Below are 23,188 nucleotides of genomic sequence, written 5' to 3' on the forward strand. Positions count from 1 at the left end.
GGTGGACAGAGTGGTGGAGGGGAGGTTGGAGAGGGGGGGTGGAAGTGGGACAGAATGGCTTGACGGAGGGTCTTGTGGAGAAAACGGAGTGGATATTAATTTGTCTCAAAGCAACCCCCTACTCTCCCTACACACACACACACACACACACACACACACACACTCCCTTCGCCGTGAACACATGGAGGCTGGAATGCGTGGCGAATACCTCCGCTGGCGCGGCCCAGACAAAACACACATTGTGCTGCTGGGTCACGGATGGTGTGAGCCGACACTCCCACGGGGTTATGACAGAGATGTCTGCGTGGCAACGCAATGTGGAGGGGATTAACCACTGGTGACCTGTGATGGCTCGCCCCCCCAGACCCCCAGACCCGTCTCTCAGGAGACGTACAGACTGTGAAAGCAACCGATGATGAGGAGGAGGAGGAGGAGGACATGGGGGGGATGATGATAATGATGATGAGGATGATTGTGGAAGATAACAGGGAGCAGCCATGCCTCTGTGTGTGTGTGGTTGTGTGTGCATGTGCATCTGTGTGTGAGTGTGTGTGCCTGCGTGCGTGTGTGTGCGTGCGTGTGACCGTGTGTGGGCATGCATGAGCCTGAATGTAAACGTGTGTGTGTGTGTGTGTGTGCATGCATGCTGGATATGCATGCATATGTGTGTGTGTGTGTGTGTGCGTGTGTGTGTGTGTGTGTGTGTGTGTGTGTGTGTGTGTGTGTGTGTGTGTGTGTGTGTGTGTGTGTGTGTGTGTGTGTGTGTGTGTGTGTGTGTGTGTGTGGGTCTCCGTGGCTGGAAGTGATCAGATGTTGTGATGGAACTCCTCCCTAGATTTTTGGGGCATGACTGGGATTCCACACACCCTGTTCAGAAGGAGGAGGAGGGCTGCGACTCACACTCATGTCATGCTGGGGTCTTATTACCAAACCGGGTCATAAAACACCAGAAGGAGAGACGAAGTCAGAACGTCCTTGCCATCTTTCTCCTGTTTGTTTTGTTACACCGTCACTGCCAGCCGGAGTGCCCACAAACTCTACAGTGAACAGTGATCCAGTGGGCAGCCCAGTCTGCAGCAGCTGAGCTGATCCAAAAGGCCTCGTACTGCAGCTATCGGCTCAGGAATCTTAAACAATATCTTGGGCCAGTGAGGGTCTCTGCATGGAGAGAAAACAAACCATACTATACTCACGGACAAAAGCTGAGCGAGCAAGAGGCGGGACTCCCCCCTCCTTCACACAATTTACTATACATATCTCCCCCCCCCCCCCCCCTCTCTCTCTCCATCTCTTTCTAACTTTCTCTCTTCCCAATCCCCCCTCTGTATCTGTCAATCTCTCTCTGGTCTTTATTTCTCTTTCTTAGTCTCTCCCCCCCTCGTCTCCATTTATTGCCCACTGGCAAAAGAGAATAGAGAGCAAATTAAAGAGAGAGGGGGAAAGAGCAAAGTATTTATATATGGAGGGGTAGGTTGTAATAAGTAAATTAAATATACATATTCAGAGCAACACGAACGAAGAAATAGGTGTGTCTCTGTATATAACTTAATTTCACGCTTTGTCTAATTCTCTTTCCCTCCCCTCTCTCTCCTTTCTCTCCTCTACCTATCTTCCCCCTCTGTCTTTCTCTCTCCCCCTCTCTCTTCTTCTCTCCCCTTCTCTCTCCCCCTCTCCTCCTCTCTCTCCCCCTCATCCTCTCATTCCCCCTCTCTTCCTCTCCCCCTGTCTCTCTCCTCCTCTCTCTCCCCCTCACTCTTTCTCTCTCCCCCTCTCTCTTTCTCTCTCCCTCTCTCTCCCCCTCTCATCCTCTCACTCCAGCTCTCTGTCTCTCTCCTCCTCTATCTCCCCTCTCCCCCTCTCTCCCTCTCTGTCTCTCTCCCTCTCTCTCCCCCTCTCCCCCCTCTCTGTCTCTCCCTCTCTCCTCCCCCCTCTCCCCCCTCTCTGTCTCTCTCTCTGGTGGGCTGGCCTGGGACCAGCTGCAGCACTACAGGCCCATGCTCAGCCAACAGCAGAGCAGGGCATGGCTCTGCTGTACCGGGCAGCACACTGGGCCCTATAATCTAATTACATGCTTTATTTGCCCCAATTTGTTTCTCAAACAGTCTGCCTGAGGGAGGATAATGCCCTCCTCCTGGGGCCCTATTCACACCTCCATGTCCCAGGGAGGTTACGCTGCATCTCTGTCCCATTGTTGGCCCTGTAGCCTGGCCGCTCACACCGGAGCCTGTCTCCGGAGCCACAGAACCACTCCATAGAAAACCCCTTAGTACAATCTGGGGGAGACTTAGCTTGAGCTAATGAGACTCAGCATTTTTGTCCATTAGAGCAGAATCTTTATAAACACTTCAGTTCAGTTTACATTTCGAAACGTCAAAGTGGAGAACTGAGAGGAGTGTTACTTCCTGTGGCGTCACGTGCGTGTGTCCACGCCACACCACTTCTGTGGACACCGTCCCCGGTCGAGTGTGCCGGGTCTTTTTCCGTCTCTCGGCGGCCGAGCCAGGGAGCTGTCTCAGGAGGAAGTGGTCATCAGCGCTGAGTGGAATCTCAGGATGCCGCTCGCTAATGATGTGAATTAAAAGCCTTCTTCTCCTATTTTTTGTCCAAAGAAAGAAAGAGAAGCCTTAACAGGGGGGCGGACACAAAGCGGGCCGGTAACAAACGGCACTCTGAACACGCAGGGTTACAGTGGAGCCCCGATGGGCCCCCGGCCCCCCCCCCCCAGGCCGCGGCCACGCACAATAAGAACATTTGTCCTCGCGGTAGGGGACTGCTCTGTCGCGGGGCGCTCTCAGCGGGGACCAGCCCGGGTGAGGGGGGGGGGGGGGGGGGGGACTAATGGGGAATAAGGAGAGCCCAGCAAGAGGAGAGTATCATGACGGAATCAAGGATGCTGGGGAGGGAGGAGGTGGGGTGCGCCGAGGAAACAAAGGTGCCTTTCCATCGATGACAGGGGCGGGGGGGGGGGGGGTTGGAGGGGGCTGGGCAGCTCCCGGGCCCTCAACATGGTAATTAGGCCCCCGGGATAGAGACCCGTCACACGGCCGCTGTTCCCCCTGTTCCCTGGGACATGTAGGGGCAGGGCTCGCGTTCCGCCGCCGCAGTGCTCTTGCGTCTGGCGCAGCGGCAGCGCAGCGGGTCTGCCTCCTGGTCTCGTTATTCGTCTTGTTTGTGTACTCTTCTCGTCGCTGTGTCCTGCCCTTTTGAGGAAACCAATGTCCTCCCCCCCGGTCGTGACTCCACCCTCCTCTTCTTCATCCCCGCGCAAGCCAACCATGTCCCCCCCTTTTTCGGGTGCATTTTTTCCTGCCCCGTGGTTTCCCCCGGCAACCTATTCATAGAGGATAAAGAGGAGCGGAGGGCAGGGGGCGAAGATCTGGTCACGGCCACAAGGTTTGCTCATATTCAGGTTGCCTGGAAGTTGCAGTCCCCCTCCTGTGGAACATTGGCCATCTATCCAGTCCGTCTGTCCAGACATCTTTCAGTTCAACTATGAAAAACGGAATATAACAGCAACACATTACGGCTGTTTCCTCCATGCAGACACACACATGTGTGTGCACACACACACACTCGCACACGATTCCTAACTCTTTCATGGATGGGTAATTTTCCCTTCCTTGACCTCTCTGTGTGTGGCAGCGACCCCTCCCCCCTCCTCCCCCCTCCTCCCCCTCGGGTTCACACTGCAATAAATGCATGAGCTTGACATGGTCTTTGGTGGGCCCTTGACGTGAGAGGGAGAGAGGGGGAGAGAGAGAGAGAGAGAGAGAGAGAGAGAGAGAGAGAGAGAGAGAGAGAGAGAGACAGAGACAGAGACAGAGACAGAGACAGAGACAGAGACAGAGAGAGAGGGGGGGGTACCGGGTAGATTGACAAAGGGAGAAAGATATAAGTTGAGAGCGTCAGGTGTGTGTGTGTGTGTGTGCGTGTGTGTGTGTGTGTGTGTGTGTGTGTGTGTGTGTGTGTGTGTGTGTGTGTGTGTGTGTGTGTGTGTGTGTGTGTGTGTGTGTGTGTGTGTGAGTGTACGTTTTTAATAGAGCAAGCAGGCTCACAGTTTCCCTTTACAAAGGTGTGTGTGTGTGTGTGTGTGTGTGTGTGTGTGTGTGTGTGTGTGTGTATGTGTGTGTGTGTGTGTGTAAAAAGGGGGTCCGCCACGTTACAGAGGTTAATTAGCGAGGTTCTTCAAGAAGTTCTATCTGCTGCCTTCACCGCCTTGACCCCTGGCTGGTGCAGAAGAGCCGCTTGCCCATAATGCATTGGGGTTGTAGACGTCAAAGGGGCCATGGGGCGTGAACTCAAATACCACACGCACCCACACACACACACACACACACACACACACACACACACACACACACACACACACACACACACACACACACACACTGCTATTGTGTTCTTTTCTATGCTGCAGCAGTCGTGCCCATTCTCCTGCAGAAGGCTTTTCTGGAGAACACAATGACACCAGACATGCATATGAAGCACAGAGCTGAAAACCTGCTGTCAAAATCCTTATTGTGTGAGAGCTGTTTTAATAACACAACGTATCTCCCTTCTCCCTCTGCCTCTCTCTTCATCTCTCCTCACAGACTGTGACTCCTACTGCAAGGCGTCTAAAGGCAAACTGAAGATCAACATGAAGAAATACTGCAAGAAGGATTATGGTGAGTTGTACAATTTTTGGTCTGGTTCTTTTGCCTGACACACGTCGTATCTTTTGGATCCACAATTTTATGGTCCCTCGGTTTTGAGGACCCCTCCAATCTTGAGCTACAAGGAGAAGAATAACATCAGTGAGTTGATGTTGACCTCAGTTTCATTGCTCACAGGTTGTAGAGAGGAACCCTGTCTAAATGAAAATATAACTAGTTGTTGAAATGGAAACAACTCTATTCCACACACATACAAATAATAATACGTTTCAAACAATTGATAAAAATATTAGTTTGACAGGACAAAATATTAGTTGAATAATATTAGTTAGTAAACTAGTTTAATGGTAACGGGCTGCCTGAAACAAAGTGTTTTCACACACACGCCATACGTCAACACGCCCGTTCAAAGTATTCAGCCCCATCGCACCATGTCACAAAAAACATTGGTTTTGTTCATCCTCTTTTTGCTGGATGTTCGTAAGGAAACACCTTTTAAGGTCACCCTCAATTAAAACAAAATTAGCCTGGGTGGGGCAGGTCCCACGACGGGGCAGGGCGCCCACACCCCGCCACCGGGCAGGGGGGCAGGACTGATTGAGACGGGACTCCTGTCCCGTCTCAGCCCCGACACAAAGCATCAAACACACCTCACCCCGGGGAGGGGCAGGGCAGGACACGGCTGGAGGGACGGGCAGAGAGAAGAGCGAGTGAGACAGATACAGGTATCAGGGGGAGGCGGAGGGTCTCTGGGTGGACGGCCCAGCGGGGGTTCGAAGACCCCCGGCGGATACAGCGGATTCAGTGTGTGACAGTGGGTCTCTAAGAGGTCCTCATTCAGGGGTTGTGTGTTATCCCCCGTTGACCCCTGGTGACCCCCCAACTGACCCGTCCCATCCCTGCCCACAGCCTGCCACCGTGTGGGTGGTGGTGGAGGTGTGGGTGGTGGTGGTGTTGGGCGGTGGTGTGTAGGCTTAGTATGCATTCCTTTGGCTGACGGTCCGTCCCTCCATTTTAGATGCGTGACCTGTGCTCCCTCCTCTTTCCATCCTGCCCTCCAATCTCCTTCCCCCCCCCCCCCCCCGTTCCTTTCCCAATCCCCCCCATTACATCCTAGTTAGAGGAAGGCTGTTACTTGGACCACCGTAGGAACTGTATCTGTGTGTGTGTGTGTGTGTGTGTGTGTGTGTGTGTGTGTGTGTGTGTGTGTGTGTGTGTGTGTGTGTGTGTGTGTGTGTGTGTGTGTGTGTGTGTGTGTGTGTGTGGAAGGCATTGTTCCATGGTTTCCATTTGTTTTGAGGAGGTGTGGATGGATCCTGCCCCAGAGCCAGGCCATGCAGCGCTGTGCCAGCCTTGTGATGTGCTGCAGTGTCTTTATACCACAGCATTGTCAAAGACTTGATCCCCATTGGTGGATAACGTTCCAACGGGACACCTCTTTCTTTTAACACTACCTAATCAATGCCCTACAAGTCCTTTCATCATTATCAACAAGACTCAAATACAACAATCAACCAGCTGTTTCCTTGACAACGCAAAATCAATATTCCCAAAGCGGCGAGTGTTTAACATTTCAGCTGATTAAGTCATTAATAAAAGCAAATCATGTTATTGATGAAAGTCACTAATATTGAATCATAGTTGGTACAAGTGGAATAACCCAGACGGGCTGTCCCCTTCGAAGATTATGTTAATAATGTACTTTGGGGACGGTAAGCACGCATCAGCAGCATCACCACTCTGGTGTACATTGTTTTCCAGTAACGGGGGACACCCTGTCGTGGTTTATTCCTGACGTGAGGCATAACACTCACTCATACATGCACACACTCAACTGTGTGTATTTCTGGGTTTGCAGTGCCACATATCTGAGGATACATAATAAACAATGGTCGGACACCATTTTAAATCCTATTACTGCCCACGGGCACTTTGGCAGCAGGGCTGTGCCACGTATCCGACCCATCATTCTAGCAGCAAGACGCATCACTGCAACCACTGCAAACAAACCGCCAGGCCAACCACAGCGCAGAGGTTTACAGCTCAAACACCAAACACTGCGGTCAACAAGACAAACAAAAAGCCCAAAAGGAAAGTCAACTCGGAGGGGGGCGGGGGGGCTTGATGCTGCGTAAGGAAGCGCCCTACGAGTGGGTCTGACGTGTGTACACACACAAACACACACACACCACACACTTACAGGGAGGTCAAGGGGGGGGGGACTTTGTGTTGAGCAAATGAACATGATTGACCACCCCCCCCCCCCCCCCCCCAGCCAGCATTCCCCTCATGGGTCTCTCTAAAGAGAACAATGGCTGACAGTACGCAGGTCATCATCTACACTCCCTCTCATCGGGGGGAGAGGGGACCTGGGGCAATAAGAAGTGACTGTTTACCTGCATGCAACCAAAGCTCAAACCTGATTGGTCCAAACAACTCTTACTACACGCGGTAACCAGAGCGCCTCCAATACTGAGATCTTGTCCCGTTGCCTACAAATTATGCATTTATATGCAGATATGTGTTTATAGAGATGATGGGGTTTGTCAAACACACACACCCACACACACAGAGCAGAGCCTTCCGGTGGTGGCAGGTGATGGTCAGGCTGATGGGGACAGAGTTCACCATCAGGTCAAACCCCTCATATAACCAACCAACGGTAGGGTTCGGGTAGTAAACGATGGCCTCTTTACGGCCGTTTCCATGGCAGCGTATACCCAGGAATTGGCGTGTTAATGAATGGAGAGCTGGCGCGTCGTTTTACATTCTCCCTGTTGATCAAATCCAACGGGGATCAAATTTGGACAGGATTTCTATGAAACAATATCTGAACAATATTGAAGAAGGCCAAAGACAGAAGAAGAAGAAGGCTTTGTCAACATAAGTAATACAAAATATTATCTTCTGTATTATTGTGTCCAAAAGACACAATAATCGGTTTTAAAGGGCAGGTCTCTTTTCAAACGCCAAAAGGCATTGCGATGATAAATGACTGAAACTAGGGTACGGGAGATTATCACTGTAGTCTGGTTCATTTGTATTGTATTGAGCATTATTATATAGCATTAGCACGGGGGTGAGCGGTAGGGTTAGTGGATTAGGGTTAACTGTAACGATTAAATAATGCATAAATTAATACCGTAGTTACATTAACACCATTAGCTTAGTTAATACAACACAATTAGTCAACATTGAATATGTAAATAATTACTATACCATTAGTTAACTGTGAATCAACTGCTAGTTAATGCTTATTACCATATTAGCTAGTGTTAATTAATGGTTAATCTATGGAAAGTGTCCCCAATGACAATTCCAAAAACGGAGCCACATGCCGCTCCAGACCCTCGGTTTTCATAGGTTAGAATCCCCAGAGCCCCCCTTCCACCCCCCTCCACCCCGCCTCCACCACCCTCCACATCAGAGGAGCCTGCATTGGGAGCCCCATGAATCGAATTCGCCCGCACCGTCTCTCGGTCCGCTGAAGGAGGTGAAGGAGGTGTCCTCTGTGGGTGATCACAGAGGGAGCGGTGGCGATGTACCGGCGAGCTGTGAGCGGCTCTCTGCTGAGTTACTGTCCGTTTAGCGCATATCTGCAACATGAGGGATGGGATCCAACACCACCTCATTGTCTCTCTCTCCTTTCTGTCCATTTATCCGGGCCTCCCTCTTCCTGCCGTGTGTCGTGGTCGCCCATTCGTCATTTGGTGTTGGAGTGTGTCCTAATGCTGACCATGTGTTATGGCCGGTTTTATCTCTCTCTCGCTCGCTCATGTTTAAATGGAAAAATACGCAATCTTGCGTCTTTTCCTTTACGGATGTCAGGGATACGTCTGTCCCCTGGTCATCTCAGAACCATCTTGTTTAGTGATATTGCATCACATAATCATTGTCATTTGTAGTTTTCTTGGGCGTTTTTTCTTTTGTTTCATTGAGTGTTACTGGAGGCAGCTCTTCGGTTTGAATCCCCAGAAGGGTTTAATGGAAAAACATAAAACTTGACACAGAGGATATACTGCAGATCTCGAGGCCCACTATATGAACTACATAAGGTGAACATTTCCCCTTTGATCACAGGACATTTTTATTCATTTTGAGGTTTAATACTATTACGAGGTTTTAGGCATTTTATAAAAATAAAAGTCTAACGGAAACATAGTGTTTTTGTGTAAAGGAGACCAAAGAGAGATGGAAATAGTAAATACAATTCCGCACAGGGACACAATCTGGGACCGAAGGGTGTGAAAGAAGCTTAAAATCACTGTGCCTAAAAAGCACAGTAGGTGCTAAATAATGTATTGTATCACAGTGGAAACACTTCCATTCATGCTCACCCCCCGCCCTCTTTCTCTTTCACTTCCTCTCTCTCTCTCTCTCCCTCTCCCTCGCCGACCCTCCAGCCGTCCAGGTGCACATCCTGAAGGCGGACAAAGCGGGCGAGTGGTGGAAGTTCACCGTCAACATCATCTCCGTCTACAAGCAGGGCGAGAGCCGCATCCGCCGCGGCGACCAGACCCTGTGGGTGCGGGCCAAGGACGTGGCCTGCAAGTGTCCAAAGATCAAGCCGGGCAAGAAGTACCTGCTGCTGGGCAACGACGAGGACTCCCCCGGGCAGGGGGGCGTGGTGGCGGACAAGGGCAGCCTGGTCATCCAGTGGCGGGACACGTGGGCGCGCCGGCTCAGGAAGTTCCAGCAGCGCGAAAAGAAAGGCAAATGCAAGAAGCCATGAGGAGGGAGCGGGAGGGGAGTGGGGGGGGTTGGGGAGGGGGGCTGGGGGAACACAATGCAGGGTGGGAGGAGACGGAGCCGGGGGGGGGGCGGCCTGTAATTGGTCGCATCGATTGGGTTGGGTTGACGAGAGAATGCAAAAAAAGGAGAAAAATAAATACAAATAAAGAGAGAGACGCGGGGAGGCATACGGACTCAAACAGACTGTATATGTTGCTGCTTTTTCGTGTCGAAGCATGAAGAGAATTATTTGGGATGGTTTGTTTTTACTAGTGAACTTGTTTTTGTGTTGAAGGATTTCACCTTGCAGATTTCACTTTTTTTTTTCTCTCTATTGTTTATTTTGAGATTTGTCTGTTGTGGATTTGCCGAATTTGCACCTATTAACAGTATATAGAGTTCATTGTGTTTATTTTCTTTATATCAGTATGAAATCGTTATTTTTTTATGTTTGAATTGAACGAACGTTTTCTGCTGGTGCAAACGGGACCCTGACTAAGACACATTCAGCCCAACAGTATTTTCCCCGCATGGATTCCCTCTTTCCGAACTAAACAAAGCAGGCCCCTCCACGATCTATATAGCATCAGGAATACTATTTAGTATTCCTAAGAAATAGGAAACAAAAAACGATTAAAAAAAAAGAAGAAAGTAAGTAATGTGGATTTCTCCATTAAAAAGTGCCATAAATATTATTTTGTATGCCTTTGAAAAAGCAGAACTCTGTAGCGTCCAGCGAGCTGCTGACTGTTTGTCTCTGCTGCAGGTAGAACCCCAGATGTTATATAACATTACTTTTTGTTTTTCAGGACAGGTGGGTTTCAGGTCTGGTTTTGGACTGGGCAAAAGAGAGAGAGATCAGACACCATTTATTGAGGAGAGGACTGCAGGATAGCCATTTAAATCAGTTAATACTCTGTACTCAATAGCTATTCATTTGTACGTAAAGCCCTCTAAATTAGGATATAATTTCCAGTTAACCCACTAGTGCTGTGGTCCTCCATTTTATTGCTGGTTCTGTTTCGTTTTTTGGGACCCAACCTCTGATTTTAAAACTAGAGAATTTTAGAGAATTTTAGCTTTGATTGTAGTTGAAAGTCAAGATCTATAAGAATTTTGTCCATTCGATTTTTTGTGAATAATCCCAGGTACAGAAAAAAGGTGGGCCTCACAAAAATAAAGAATAATGTATTCATAATCTATGTATCCATCATGTAATAATATTTTTATTTGTATTTAATTCATAGAAGTGCCATACACGTTGTTTCTTAAATTAAAAAATAAAAAGGCAAAACAACTACAGTAAGATGGCTCATAATATACCACAAACACGAAAGTGGTTATTTTTTCATCAAGTTGCAGTAAACATCAACAGAGATGTAAAAAAATAACAATGGTACAATGGTAGTTACATACAAGTAATTTATATATTTTTATTATACTTTTTTTTCATAATGTTCAATGCCACATACCAATGCAATTCCATAACTGGGAACGTTCCATTTAATCTGAATAGTGAGTTGGATGAGTTTAGTATTTTAAATGGGAGGGAAAGGCTATTGCTGTTTTTTTACTACATCCTGATACAGAGGGCAGTGTGCAAAATAGTGAATATTCCTACCTTTACGCAAACTGCAGTATGTTTAACTTTTCTCAATCACAAAACAAACTTTGAGGCTTTCAGATTTCACTTTACATGTTTACTCCAGTTTCATAGCGTCCCTTGCCATAATCCGAGATAGTAACGAGAAAATCCTGTCCCTTTCATTCGTTATTTGTGTGAATACGATGCATGAAACTGTAAATGCAGGCATGCAAGGCCTCTGAGTCTCCTATTGTGCTGTCAGCTTGATTTTCATTTAAATGCTTATCTAGGTGAGGGAGTGCAAAACTCCTAAGACGATACTGCTGCTTAATTCAAGCCACATTACTTGTATATTGCCAAACATTTTAGTCCGCAACTCCCGTCGTCAAAATTACTTTGTTGATTTATTTTTCCAAGTCTAGAGTTTATCTGATAACGAATGATATGAGTGTACCTTTAATTTTAAAAAAGTGCTAGCCTTTTTTACTTTGGGTCGGGGGTTTTACATTTACATTTTAAAAGTGAAGCTAAAGTATTTGTTGGTTGACAATTGTAGCTGAAGTATTCTTCACGCTACAATGCCATGCAATTACAATTGTGTTAAAGCCAATGGTTTCAAAGAGGATTTTACCCCAATTTTCTTGCATAAAAAGAAAAATGTAGTGGGTGATAAAATATTGTAGTTTATAAAATGATAAAAACCCTTGTCATTCTGTGATTTACTTCAGAATGAAACCAGGTGCGTCTTGTTATATTTTCAAAGTGCACACTTAGAATAAATAGAATAAATCTGAGATTTTTTTGTTTTTAATTGACCAATTCTAAAAAAATTGGGCCATTCAACATTAATGAATTTGCTGGTATTGTCTGGTAAACTCTATGATATCCATACTTTGTTACTATTTACCAACATCAATTTTATATGGAAATATAAAGAATAAATGTTTAGGCACATGGTAATTTGTAATCCAATCTCTTTTTGTTCGTCTCTGTAGGTGTACATTTAGATCGATGTCAAGGACAAGTTTAAAACTCCACTCTTCAAAGCATACTTTGAACTGCACCTCTTTAGCTCTCACAATTGCAATTACTGTTTATGATGTGTACTAATATATTATGGTTATTATTATATATGAATATATTTAATGACACAAGACATTGTGGAATTTGTTATGTCTTTTTTTAACTTTCTTTTGTGATAATTATTTTTTTTACTCATTTGTGTTGTTTAGATAGTTGCCGTACAAGAAGGATATAATCACTACTGAACACACCAACCTGGTAGAACTAAATTCAAACTTTCTGTTGAAATAAACTCTTATGTTGAAATAGTTGTGCCGTCTTCCTTCTGCAACTTGCATACCAACATCAAATGCTATCATCTATCATGTCATATATTTGCAACAGTGTTCATAAAAACATTGATTTCAGAGTTCAAACTGAATATATAATATGAATGTACACATATAATGAATGCCACACAGTGTTCATTTATTCATTGATAATTGTTTATTTTGATTTGTTTGTTGATACAAAAGATTTGTTTGTAGCACACCTATTTATCATTAATAAATTATCTTAATAATGAAGTCAGATAAACAAGTTTTAGTAGCAGGATTTTGCATCAATACAAACCATAAGAAAGGACTATTAAAGGTAAAAAGGAATTTTAAGTTTATAGTGCAAACACTATTATTAACATGCCCTCAGTAACATCCCCTGGCCGTCTTACATCTGTTGTTAGAAAAAAATGTTGAATAGTTAATTAGGGAAGTTAATATATGTAGGTAATATTATCAATCACTGGTCTGTATAAATACTGCTGATCTTCACATAAATGTAACTGAACGGTGTCAGAATTTAGCCGCTTCCTTTTCATTATGACCTCCAACACTAACAAAACTGGGTAAAATGTCATCGTAAATGCGCTCATAACCCTCAATAAAACATACACTAGTGAATCACAGATATGCTAAGAAAAGCAACTGGAAAAGCTTTTGTTTTGTTTTATTAATTACACCTATATGCAACATGTCCATTGGGGTTTGAGTGATTTACATGGAAAGAAAACAATCGTGTTAGTAGCACGGCCACAGAGTTTGTTTTGGCTCAACACTTTTCTATAAACATTAGAAAAGCCCCAGCGGCAAAAGATAACACTACAGCAGCCAAAGTGATACCAGAGTAAATATAGCGGCCGGGGAAAGAGAGAGAGAGAGATAGAGAGACTATTGTCATGTATGTATCACAGGTGAGCTTATGCAGTTGAAACGCTGGGAGGTCCTGTCACTGGGACAACACCAGCCCCGGCGGTAAATATAATAAAAACTAACTTCCAAGGTGCATGCAGAAATTACAGTACCAAATGTGCTGAATCCCCAGAGATGCATGTGGGCATATCCTGCTATACCGGGGATACACACTAGTACGATCTTCTGTCGCATTCCTCTCATCCATTCATTGGTCACCACGGCTCTTTGACCAAAACGCATTCATAAAACAACCATAAAAAAACAAAGGCAAAGCTAAATATTAACAATACTACAGTGTGTACAGACATGTTCTCTGCTCCCTCACTACGGAGAACAAAGAGCAGGAGTGGCAAAGACTGTGTGTGTGTGTGTGTGTGTGTGTGTGTGTGTGTGTGTGTGTGTGTGTGTGTGTGTGTGTGTGTGTGTGTGTGTGTGTGTGTGTGTGTGTGTGTGTGTGTGTGTGTGTGTGCGCGTGTGTGGGTGTGTCTCTGTGTGCATGTGTATGTCTGTGTGTGTGTCTCTGTGAGCCTGTGTGTGTGTGTGTGTGTGTCTGTCTGTGTGCCTGTCTGTCTGTGTGTGTGTGTCTGTGTGTGTTTGCCTGGGTTTAATAGTCAGGATAAAATGGCACCATCCCCTCCGCTCCACCATGAAGGGGGCCCAGAGACTAGACGGGCCACACACCGACCACCACGATGGCTATCAAGAGAAGGACGATCACCACCAGCATGCCTGGATGGAGGAAGAGGAACAGGTCAGACACCAGCAGCCACACCAAACACAAGCTACCTCAGAGAGAGGGAGGGGCACCACTGAACACACGGTATTTTTGATTGATATGATCGATTTATATTAGAAGGATGAACATGTGGAAGAAAATACAATTGTTGGGGTAGAATTGATTCAGAAAATATCTGAATGGCAGATGATGTGACCTCGGACCAAAGTGAGTCTATCTGAAATGTGTAAAGGCTTAGTTATGGTTCCACGTCAACGCAACGCAGTAGCAAGGGCCGCTCACTAAAGGTTCACAACTGCGTCGAAGCGAGTGCGTGGTCATTGCGTTGCGTCGACCCATAACCTTAAGGCTGTAACTTTTGTAGCTCTGTGTGCTTCACCAGAGAGTGTGGGCTCTGCACTGTGATTGTAGCGTTGGGTCACCCTCTGAGGCAGTGAAAGTCCGGAGAATAAGAAGGTCTGAGAGGACGATGATCTCACGACGTGGGAGTGTTACTAATTTGCTCCTTTGATCCATGTCGAGTCCTCGTCCCTTGAAGCGAGCCGCGCGAGTTCAGAGCTGAGGGCACACTGAGGACCCCAGAGAAGCCACTTGGGAAAGGTACGCCGTGGAACCCACACCGCTCTCTGCTGATTTGCAAATCCCTTGATCTAAACTCCAGCCCCGAGTCCCTGCGCCGTCCCGTCACATCGCCCTCCCCCACGCCTGATGACTTAATGCGGGCTACATGCGCCTGACAGCCACCAGGGCTCTGTGGACAGAGATCGCACACCGTGATAGACATGTGGTTCTGATTCCGGGCCCCTGAGTATAATCATTGTTTTCCACCGGTGCTATGGAAGCAGACAAAATGTGCGAAGGCTCGCTCGCACTTCATCAAAAGCGCTCTGCCCCCGGGGGGCCTGAAATATTACAGTTTTTATTGGGAACCCCCCCCACCCCCCCCCCCCCTCACCATCCACCCAGCCTCCCTTTCTTCACCCTGAAACACACACACACACACACACACACACACACACACACACATCATTCAGCCTTCACAAAAAGGCCTCAGTCGTGCTGCAAGCAAAAGTGGTCCAAATTCAAATTCAGACTCTTTTAACAGTGTAAACAGCACAAACCACATGGAACCGGATCTTTCCAACTCTAATTTGGGTCGCTTACATGTGATGTCCTAAATCAGATACAGGTTCAATGTACCTGTATCAGAATTCATGCATTATTTTTACATCAGTCCAAACCGACATGGTAAACATAAAAAAAGAGGAGTGGGAATAAAAGCTAGAACGATAAAAACAATCAGTCAATGAAAATAACAGTAATGACCGGTTAGAGAATGTTCACACCGTGTCAACACTACTGCACATCAACTCATGAACTAAACCGTAACGCTGACTTCCGTGGCCTCCGTGTTGCTTCCCTGTGTGTGACGTCTTTGTTATTGAACAGCCAAACCAAAAAATTGGATCTGAGCAAAGAAATCAAATTGGAGCACTGAGGGCCCGCATCCACATAGCGTGGTGTTGGGAGCGCCAGGGCCTTTTATAATGGCTCCCAATGAGGAGAGAGCGTATGAGGCCGCATGCGGCCGCCTCGAGACAGACCACTGCACCCGGTGCCTTTTATAGGAGCGCTACGCTGTTCTTCAGCGGCCAATCCCAGTGTGAAACATCTCAGTGTTCAGAGAGGCTCCGTGTCGGGGGGACACCAAGAATATGGTGTTCTTGCTGTACACATATAAAGCAAAGATAACAAAACGGAAACCACCGAGACGCAAGTCTATCACGTTACAGGGGTTGGTGATATGTGAACCAGTGCAGCGATGGCTGATAGGGGATAGGTGAACCCTTGTGAAGTGTTTTCTTCTCTCACCCAACAAGCGCCTCATCCCAGCGCCATGCCAGCCATCTACTGCCAGAAAAAAACAACACCATTTGGACATGGGCCCTAAGGCTTGCAGTGTGAACGAAGCCAAAATGACAGAGTGAGAGAGCTAGAGAGGGCAAAGGGGTAGGTGTGCCAGAGAGAGAGAGTGAGAGTCAGAGAGAAAGCGAGGGTGAGCGAGAGAGACAGAGAGAGAGCAAAGGGGTGGGTCATTTTTTGATCCAGGACAAGGATATATTTTGCTTTTTTCCTTCAACTGGGCAGAATTTAAGGTAACCGTCGTCTCTTTGTGAGTGCGTTGCGTACGCCAACATGATATATTGTGTGCCATGCCATACACCATGAGGCTTCGCCACAGCTGGTCCACATTTGAACAGTCCAAGGTGACAGCGCCGGCAGAGGGGGGCCGGGGCGGGGAGGTGGGCGGGTCACGTGAATCGTAAAGATTAACCCGAGCCAAGATGTGGAGGTCTTTCATCTGGTACCTTGTGTGTGTGGACCGCAAACACACCGCACCAGAGCATGGGAGCGCTCCTTATTTTTTCCGAGCATGCGAGTGCTCATAGTTTCACTTGAGCTGATTGAAACGTTCCCCATCCCGTCACCGGGACTTTCCTCCATGTGCACTCCCATGCCACCCAGAAAAGCCGGCTGCTTGCACATTTGATCCACATATATAGGATACTTGTGAGCGAGAGAAGCAGTGTGAAATGCCTACAAAGGGGGCTGAGCTATTTGGGGGCCTTCTGCATGGCTCTATGACGGTATAATGGCAAAACCACCAGCAGGACAGCAGTGCACCGCCTTCACACTATATCCATTGAACGATTATTGTGCCTCAAAAAGGGGCGGGAGGGGTGATAAAGTTTGTTTCTTGTCCATCCTGTGATCAAAGCCATTCATTTCCATGATCGTTAGGAGGATTCACCCCATTCACAAGTCCAGCAGACTAGACCATGCTCTGCCTCCTCCTCCATGCAACAGAATGACCTAGGCTGTGTGGTCAGTGTATTTGATCACCAAATAACAAAGGACTTCCACAAAGATTCATGCATTCCCCGAGTATCTCCTCTGCAGCGGATCCCTGTGGTCCTGCAACGGAGAGATGACTTCATACAACATGATGTCGTTGGTGCTGTCAACACAGAGCAGTTATTAAGTTCAGGCCCCTCTGGAGGGTTCCCTCTGTGTAGCGTGGGGCTGGGTGCACCTCATTTTATATTTATTGTTCATCTCCTTCCCTTTCGGTCCCTCTACAGGCTTCAAGGGTAAGGAGGGGTACAGAATATTGGTCTTTGCTCATAGTTTGCATTCCGTATTTTTAATGCAACGCAGAAATACAATTGTGGTGCGGTACAACAACGATGAAAAACTTCAAACGGATAGTTTTATGAGAAGATTCAAACAGGAATTCTCCGGATACAACCTCTTCTCGTAATCTCTTGCAGATGTGAGTCTGATGTAAAGGTCCGAACTGGAAAGATATGCTCAAATAGAGGATGACCCTTTACACACTCCAAAGCCAATCCACATTTGCAAAAGAAAACAAAATCTAAAACAGGATTCGGCGTGAACATTGGAACGGACGGTCGACTGAAGATTAAGATATCAAACTTCAAGCTTCGCCAAACAGTTGTCAGCAACTCAATCTGAAGAGCTGTCTAACTTAGAGAGGACACACATACACACACACACACACACACACACACACACACACACACACACACAGACACCCACACCCACGCAGACACACATGTGATGCGGCGGCGGGCCTTTCACGCCCTCTTATGTCACATAACAACGCCTAATGGAACAACATCAGTGGAATCCCGGTGACCCTCGCCCTTCCCTCTCTCTTTTGACTGTCACCGTCTGACCAAGTAACCAAATAAGCCCCCCCTGACCCTCCAAAGGCCCCTGAGGAGACTAATGACAACGATGGCGTTTGCTTGCCAAACAGATTAGTGCCTGGTGGTGTCACTGATGCGGCGGGGGGGGGGGGCGGGGCTGGAGGGCGTCAGCCCCCTCAGACTGACCACCCAGGAGCCCCCGCAGACCAGAGGCAGACCAGAGGCCGGCTCCGTCGCATCCCGGCTCGTCTCCGACACATTGCTCAGGACAAATCGTAGCCAGATGGAATAATTGGCCAGAGGAGGGTAGGGGGGGCCGAGGTGAGACTCTGGGCCAACCCACCCAGACCATCCCATTACCGCTGGCTGGTGCTTCGTGCTTACGGTTCACAGACCGCGTTCGGTCCACAAAAGACGTACATGATCTCTGACATGGAGGAAGGGGTGGTCAGGGGGGGGCGGGGAGCGCCAACGTTTTACGCTAATAAGGTTACACTGGCGCCCCCCCCCCGTTTGGCTCCAGCTAATTGGTTAGAATTCTGGAGAAAGTTATTCAAGACTGTGAGCCATGATGATTGTCCTAATTTCCCGCCAAAGTGTGTATAAAGTTTGGTATGAGAAGTGGGTCGCCATGCAGAGTTACAACACTGAACCTGCATATATTAACGCTATTCTTCATTGAAGGTCGTGACTTTCTGAATAGATCCCAGACACAGACATGACATGCAATGAATTAATCTGCCAAAATTAAGTTAAGCCCCGAAAACTGTCAAATACTAACCCTCATCCACCGTCGCTTGAGGCATGGCCGCTTGTCCAAACAGTTCAAGCCTACTTGAGATGTGTGCCACCTGCGAGATTCAGTGTGCTAGAGATGTGGAACCCACAGGATTGAGGATTAGCTCAGAACAACAAGGAGGGATTCCTGAGGCCCTGATCTTTCCTCCTGAAAGGCCTAAGCTCTGGGAAACTCACACCGATCGGACCAATCACACCGCAGAGCGCCCAGCGCTTGGTGCTGTGAACTAAGCCGATGCTTGAATCCAACCAAAACCAATGACTTTGCTCCTCAGTTTCAACTTACATGAGCTAATGGAGTTGGAAGGAACTCCGAGAGAGGCTTAGCTCTCTTAAGTGACAGATTGGAGTGTCTAGCTTTGGGATCAAGGGTTGACGAAAAAACGTTGGGATGAATCCCGTGGGGTTAATCTAGAATGGACACAAACAGTGCTAAATATCTGCACAGATGATCAAACCACCTCCAAACTCTAGGCACTTTTTTCTACTTGTAAAGCTGAATTACCGTGTGTATAGACAGCGAACGGGTAGTTTACTCAAACATTTTCCAAAAGGTCTCAGGGCATGCAAAGCGATGTTTTATTTTCATTCCAATACCCTGAGTGTGGAACAGCCTCATTAGAGTTTAATCTGATCCAAGAGCAGCGTGCATACCATCGACAGATGGCTTTACTTATGCTTTTTTGGTTCCACGTGACAGTATGTGTTCTCCCCTGACATTGGTCAAGATCAGAATGTCACAGGGACTATGTTGATGTGCTTTAAGAGGAGAGGAGTAGGAGTCCACAATCCATCTTTTGGCCTCTTTGCCCATGCAAATACCTTGTGCAAGCTTTTTTGTAATAAGACTTGCATTATTTGGTTTCATATCAGGGTTTCTGCAACTATTGTTGTTCGTTGCCTCAAATGATTAATCAATATGTCATTGATTAATAGTTACATTTCCAAAACTCACTCTTTGCACCAAAAACGTTCCATCTATCGACACACATCACATTTTCCTATGCCCGTACGCGACGGCCAGATGTGAATCTTCTCCTTACGCTCCACATGTAGGCACTTGACAACCGGGATGCACGTCCGCTAAAGAGAATGCTACCCAGAAGCTATTCAAAGTATGTCCAGTCCTGTCAGAGACGGCCGCACCCATCTGCAACGTCTCTCCCCAGGAGACAAAACACCAAACGGCGGCGTTGCATGAACAGGGGTCTGGAAAATAAATAAAGAGCCTTAAAGCTCAGGCCTTGTAATCACTCTGCCATGAAGAAAGAGAGGAAGCCCTCCAAGAGATTTGTGGCATGTTGTATTTTCAATTCCTCCACACAAAGACAAGTGTCAAACACACACACAGCAGAGAGCAGGGGGATGACAGCGAGGAATGAAAAAAAAATAAGAGGGGGGGGGAAATGAAAGAAAAGAGCAGAGGTCACACTGGGAAAGATCTTAGGGAACGGAGAAATTTCCTTGAACACAAAAAACCCAGAGACAAAAATGCACACATCCTACACATACATTCATGCACAAATGCACAGAAATACATAAACAAGCGGAGAACCATGCACCCATATACACACAGGCACAGTTACAAACACAAGCATACTAACACACAACACCAGTCCCCCATGCACACCTACACACTAATTCATTGACTCCTGCCTGCACACACACCCGAATGTATACCACCAACTCTACTGCATACCATGAACAGAGAATGTGGGTGAAAAGTGGGAGATGGGGAGGGTGGGAGGGGGGGAGAAGAAAGAAAGACAAACAACAAGCCAAACAAAACAAAAGGAAAGAATCCTGATGGAACCACAATGTGTGCTTAAACACCGAGCTCTGGGATCCTCAAACAAACCCACGCTCGGCACCATGGAGATAAGGCCAACAGAGTGAAGCATTCTGGGGCCTGACCCTCACTCTGTCCCCAGCACCCCGGTCCCCGGCTGCCTGTTAGCCAGCCATCGCCAGGCGCAACAATGCAGACCTGTTTCCAGAGCCCTGTGACGTTCAAACAGGCAGGAGGAGCCTTGGCTTTGGCCAAAGAACCAGACCCTACAGCATTCCATGATCTGCTCGAGTCAATCAAGCGGCCGCTCACGGCAGATCCCCCTTTTCTCTACCCTAGAGCCATGCCTGTTGACATGAGAGAGAGGAGACGACCAAACAGCAATTAAACAATCAAGGGGCACCGGCAAGGGAGGGCCGCTCCTTTACCAAGTCTTTTGATAGTGGACTCAAAGCAACTCCATCAAAGTCTGGATCTGAGCGGGGAGCTGCGAGGCCATCGACTTAAGACCCGACTTACAGCTTTCATAGGGTCTTTAAAATGGATATCTGGTTGGCGGGGGGTCTGTGTGTGGGTTTCTTGAAGAAACCCTGAGAAGTCCCGATGGGGGGGGGGGGGGGGGCGCTGGAGGGGATGATTGGCGTATCTAGCACGAGAGCCCGTCTGGAAGCCATGTTAGCGGGCGTGAGGGAAAGGGGCCGTGCCATTATTCAGCCCAGCCCTCCGTGCCAGCCGCGCCTGCCACCATCGCCGCTGCCCTGCTGCAGCCTCGTGGAGCAGAGAGTCGCTCTCAACGTGCCACCGGGCAGATGGTCCTGCTCATGGGTATAAATTTGGGATGAGAGAGATTTCTCGATAATGTTAGATGCTGCTGTTTTATTTACTTTATTTAAAAAAAGTCATTGCCATTGGTTATCTTTCATGGTTAATTATCTAAAATATTTTTCAAGGGAACCTGCGTGATCATCTGTGCACAATATTAACCCTGTAGAATGAACGATCTCGACATTTTCTCTCATTCTGAAATATTAGGGAGGCGAGGTGAAATGCGAGGGTGTCTTCGTTTGGCTAAACCTAGCTCACGGTTGCGGCAAAATGTAGCAGTCACGTCTGGTTTGTAACATATCATGAAAAGGTGCATAACATGTTGGTCACCATGTATGTTTAATGTCATTAATTAATGCCGCATTAATTTGATCGCTAGTCGCAATGCTAGCCACGATGGCAACGCTAAATATAGTAAAACCACAATAAGCTTTTAACAATCTGGACTTATAACTGCCTCAAATCTTGTGTTTAGGGGAGCATCCTGGAAGGCAGTTTGTATTGGGGTTATCCTCTATTTATAGTATGTCTATTTATTTATTTTTATTTTTTATTTACTCTTATCTTTTTCAGTACTTATTATTCAATACTTTCTTATTGTTTATTGTTTACTGTTTATTGTTTGTTAAGATCGTGCGCAACGAATACGACTACCAAGACAAATTCCTAATATGTGTAAATGTATTTGGCAATAAACCTTCTGATTCTGATTCTGATCCTCAAAATTACAAATGTATTATAAAAACCTGTTTTCCTGTGGATTTTGATACCAGGGACCTTGAATGTGTAAGAGTATTCAAATATTTGTATCTAATTGTTCAAATTGTATACATTCAAATGTGTGTCTCACACTTAAGTCATATTTACAACCTTGTTGTCTGACATTGCCAATTGGTCTCTGTAGTACTCTCTTTAGAAATTATGATCAGCTGAGAACTGCTATACCATTCATACTGGTAATATCACCTACACTCTGGCCATATACAATGCAGGTAGCACTAGGTCTGCTGACGATAGCTCACCACAGGACGCAGACTTGGTCTCCACCAGCTTCACCCTCCGCGTCTCATTGCGAATCCGGTCGTCAGTCTTATCGACCAAATGGGAGAGGTCATCAATGATTTCTGGGAGAGAGACAGAGAGAAAGAGAGAGAGACAGAGAGACAAAGAGAGAGAGCGCAAAAGATCAATTTCAATATATCAATATCATTTAGTTGGCACACATCAAGGTTATGTTAAATTATACAATGCCATTTTTGCGATTATCAGCCATTTCCTAAACTCGCAGATTGTATAAATAAACACTCCTTGTCTTTTCATTACATTAAAGACCTCCCAATATGCGAGGGCATATAAAACCGGAGAAGAGGCTTCCTCTGAAAGGAAATTACATCAGGGAACAACAGATTCAGAAAAGCGCCGGCCGGCCACACAAGAGATAGGGCCTGGCCCTCTGGAAACACTCATCTCCCGCTCACATGGTTTCACCGCTTCCTCATTGATTCTGGATCTAATCAGGTCCCCATACGCTCCTTTTTAATACCCCCAAAGTATCAGGGCCAGACACTGGGGACTGGGAGTCCTTCATTGTGAGTAGGAGAGGGGGGAGAGAGAATATATATATATATATATATATATATATATATATATATACTCTGTGTGTGTGTGTGTGTGTGTGTGTGTGTTTCTGTGAGATGCAGGGAACTTCAGTTTGGGTGGTTGTTGAACTTCCATAAGGCCTCCCAGCCCTATGGAATGTCATATGCAGCCGATGTGTCGACAGGACAACTCCAGAACCGATAACTACGGAGCTCTTTCCAGATTGGGGATGTCTTGAGCCTTGGCATCCAAACCACAGGACTTATTTCAACTCTCATTAGTCATCCTGTGTTGGACGTTAGTAGATGTAACGTCATGGTGAATCACAGTGGAACCCGAGACGAATTAAAGCATTGATGGGCTTAAATGGGTGATCATCTTTCAAATGAAATATGTGACCGAGAGAAACTGACAAAGCAAAGAGAGTGTGTGTGTGTGTGTGTGTGTGTGTGTGTGTGTGTGTGTGTGTGTGTGTGTGTGTGTG

The 23,188-nt window shown here is 46.9% G+C and overlaps 2 protein-coding genes across 3 annotated transcripts in view; one reads left to right on the top strand and one right to left on the bottom strand.

Moving 5' to 3' along the window:
* Positions 1–12,302, top strand: part of LOC132453876 (netrin-1) — a 57,252-nt gene extending 44,950 nt beyond the window's left edge. For both annotated transcript variants that reach the window (XM_060046925.1, XM_060046924.1), the window contains 2 exons: positions 4,593–4,667; positions 9,059–12,302. In XM_060046925.1, the coding sequence (XP_059902908.1) occupies positions 4,593–4,667; positions 9,059–9,387 (404 nt within the window). In that variant the 3' untranslated portion in view covers positions 9,388–12,302. The remainder of the gene's footprint in view (positions 1–4,592; positions 4,668–9,058) is intronic.
* Positions 12,303–12,457: 155 nt separating this feature from the next.
* Positions 12,458–23,188, bottom strand: part of stx8 (syntaxin 8) — a 40,340-nt gene continuing 29,609 nt past the window's right edge. Inside the window, exons 7-8 of the mRNA XM_060046926.1 lie at positions 22,128–22,229; positions 12,458–13,952 (exon numbers count right to left, since the gene is read on the bottom strand). Coding sequence (XP_059902909.1) covers positions 13,888–13,952; positions 22,128–22,229 — 167 coding nt within the window. The 3' untranslated portion in view covers positions 12,458–13,887. The remainder of the gene's footprint in view (positions 13,953–22,127; positions 22,230–23,188) is intronic.

The sequence above is a fragment of the Gadus macrocephalus genome, chromosome 3, assembly GCF_031168955.1.
Source record: "Gadus macrocephalus chromosome 3, ASM3116895v1".
NCBI lineage: Eukaryota > Metazoa > Chordata > Actinopteri > Gadiformes > Gadidae > Gadus > Gadus macrocephalus.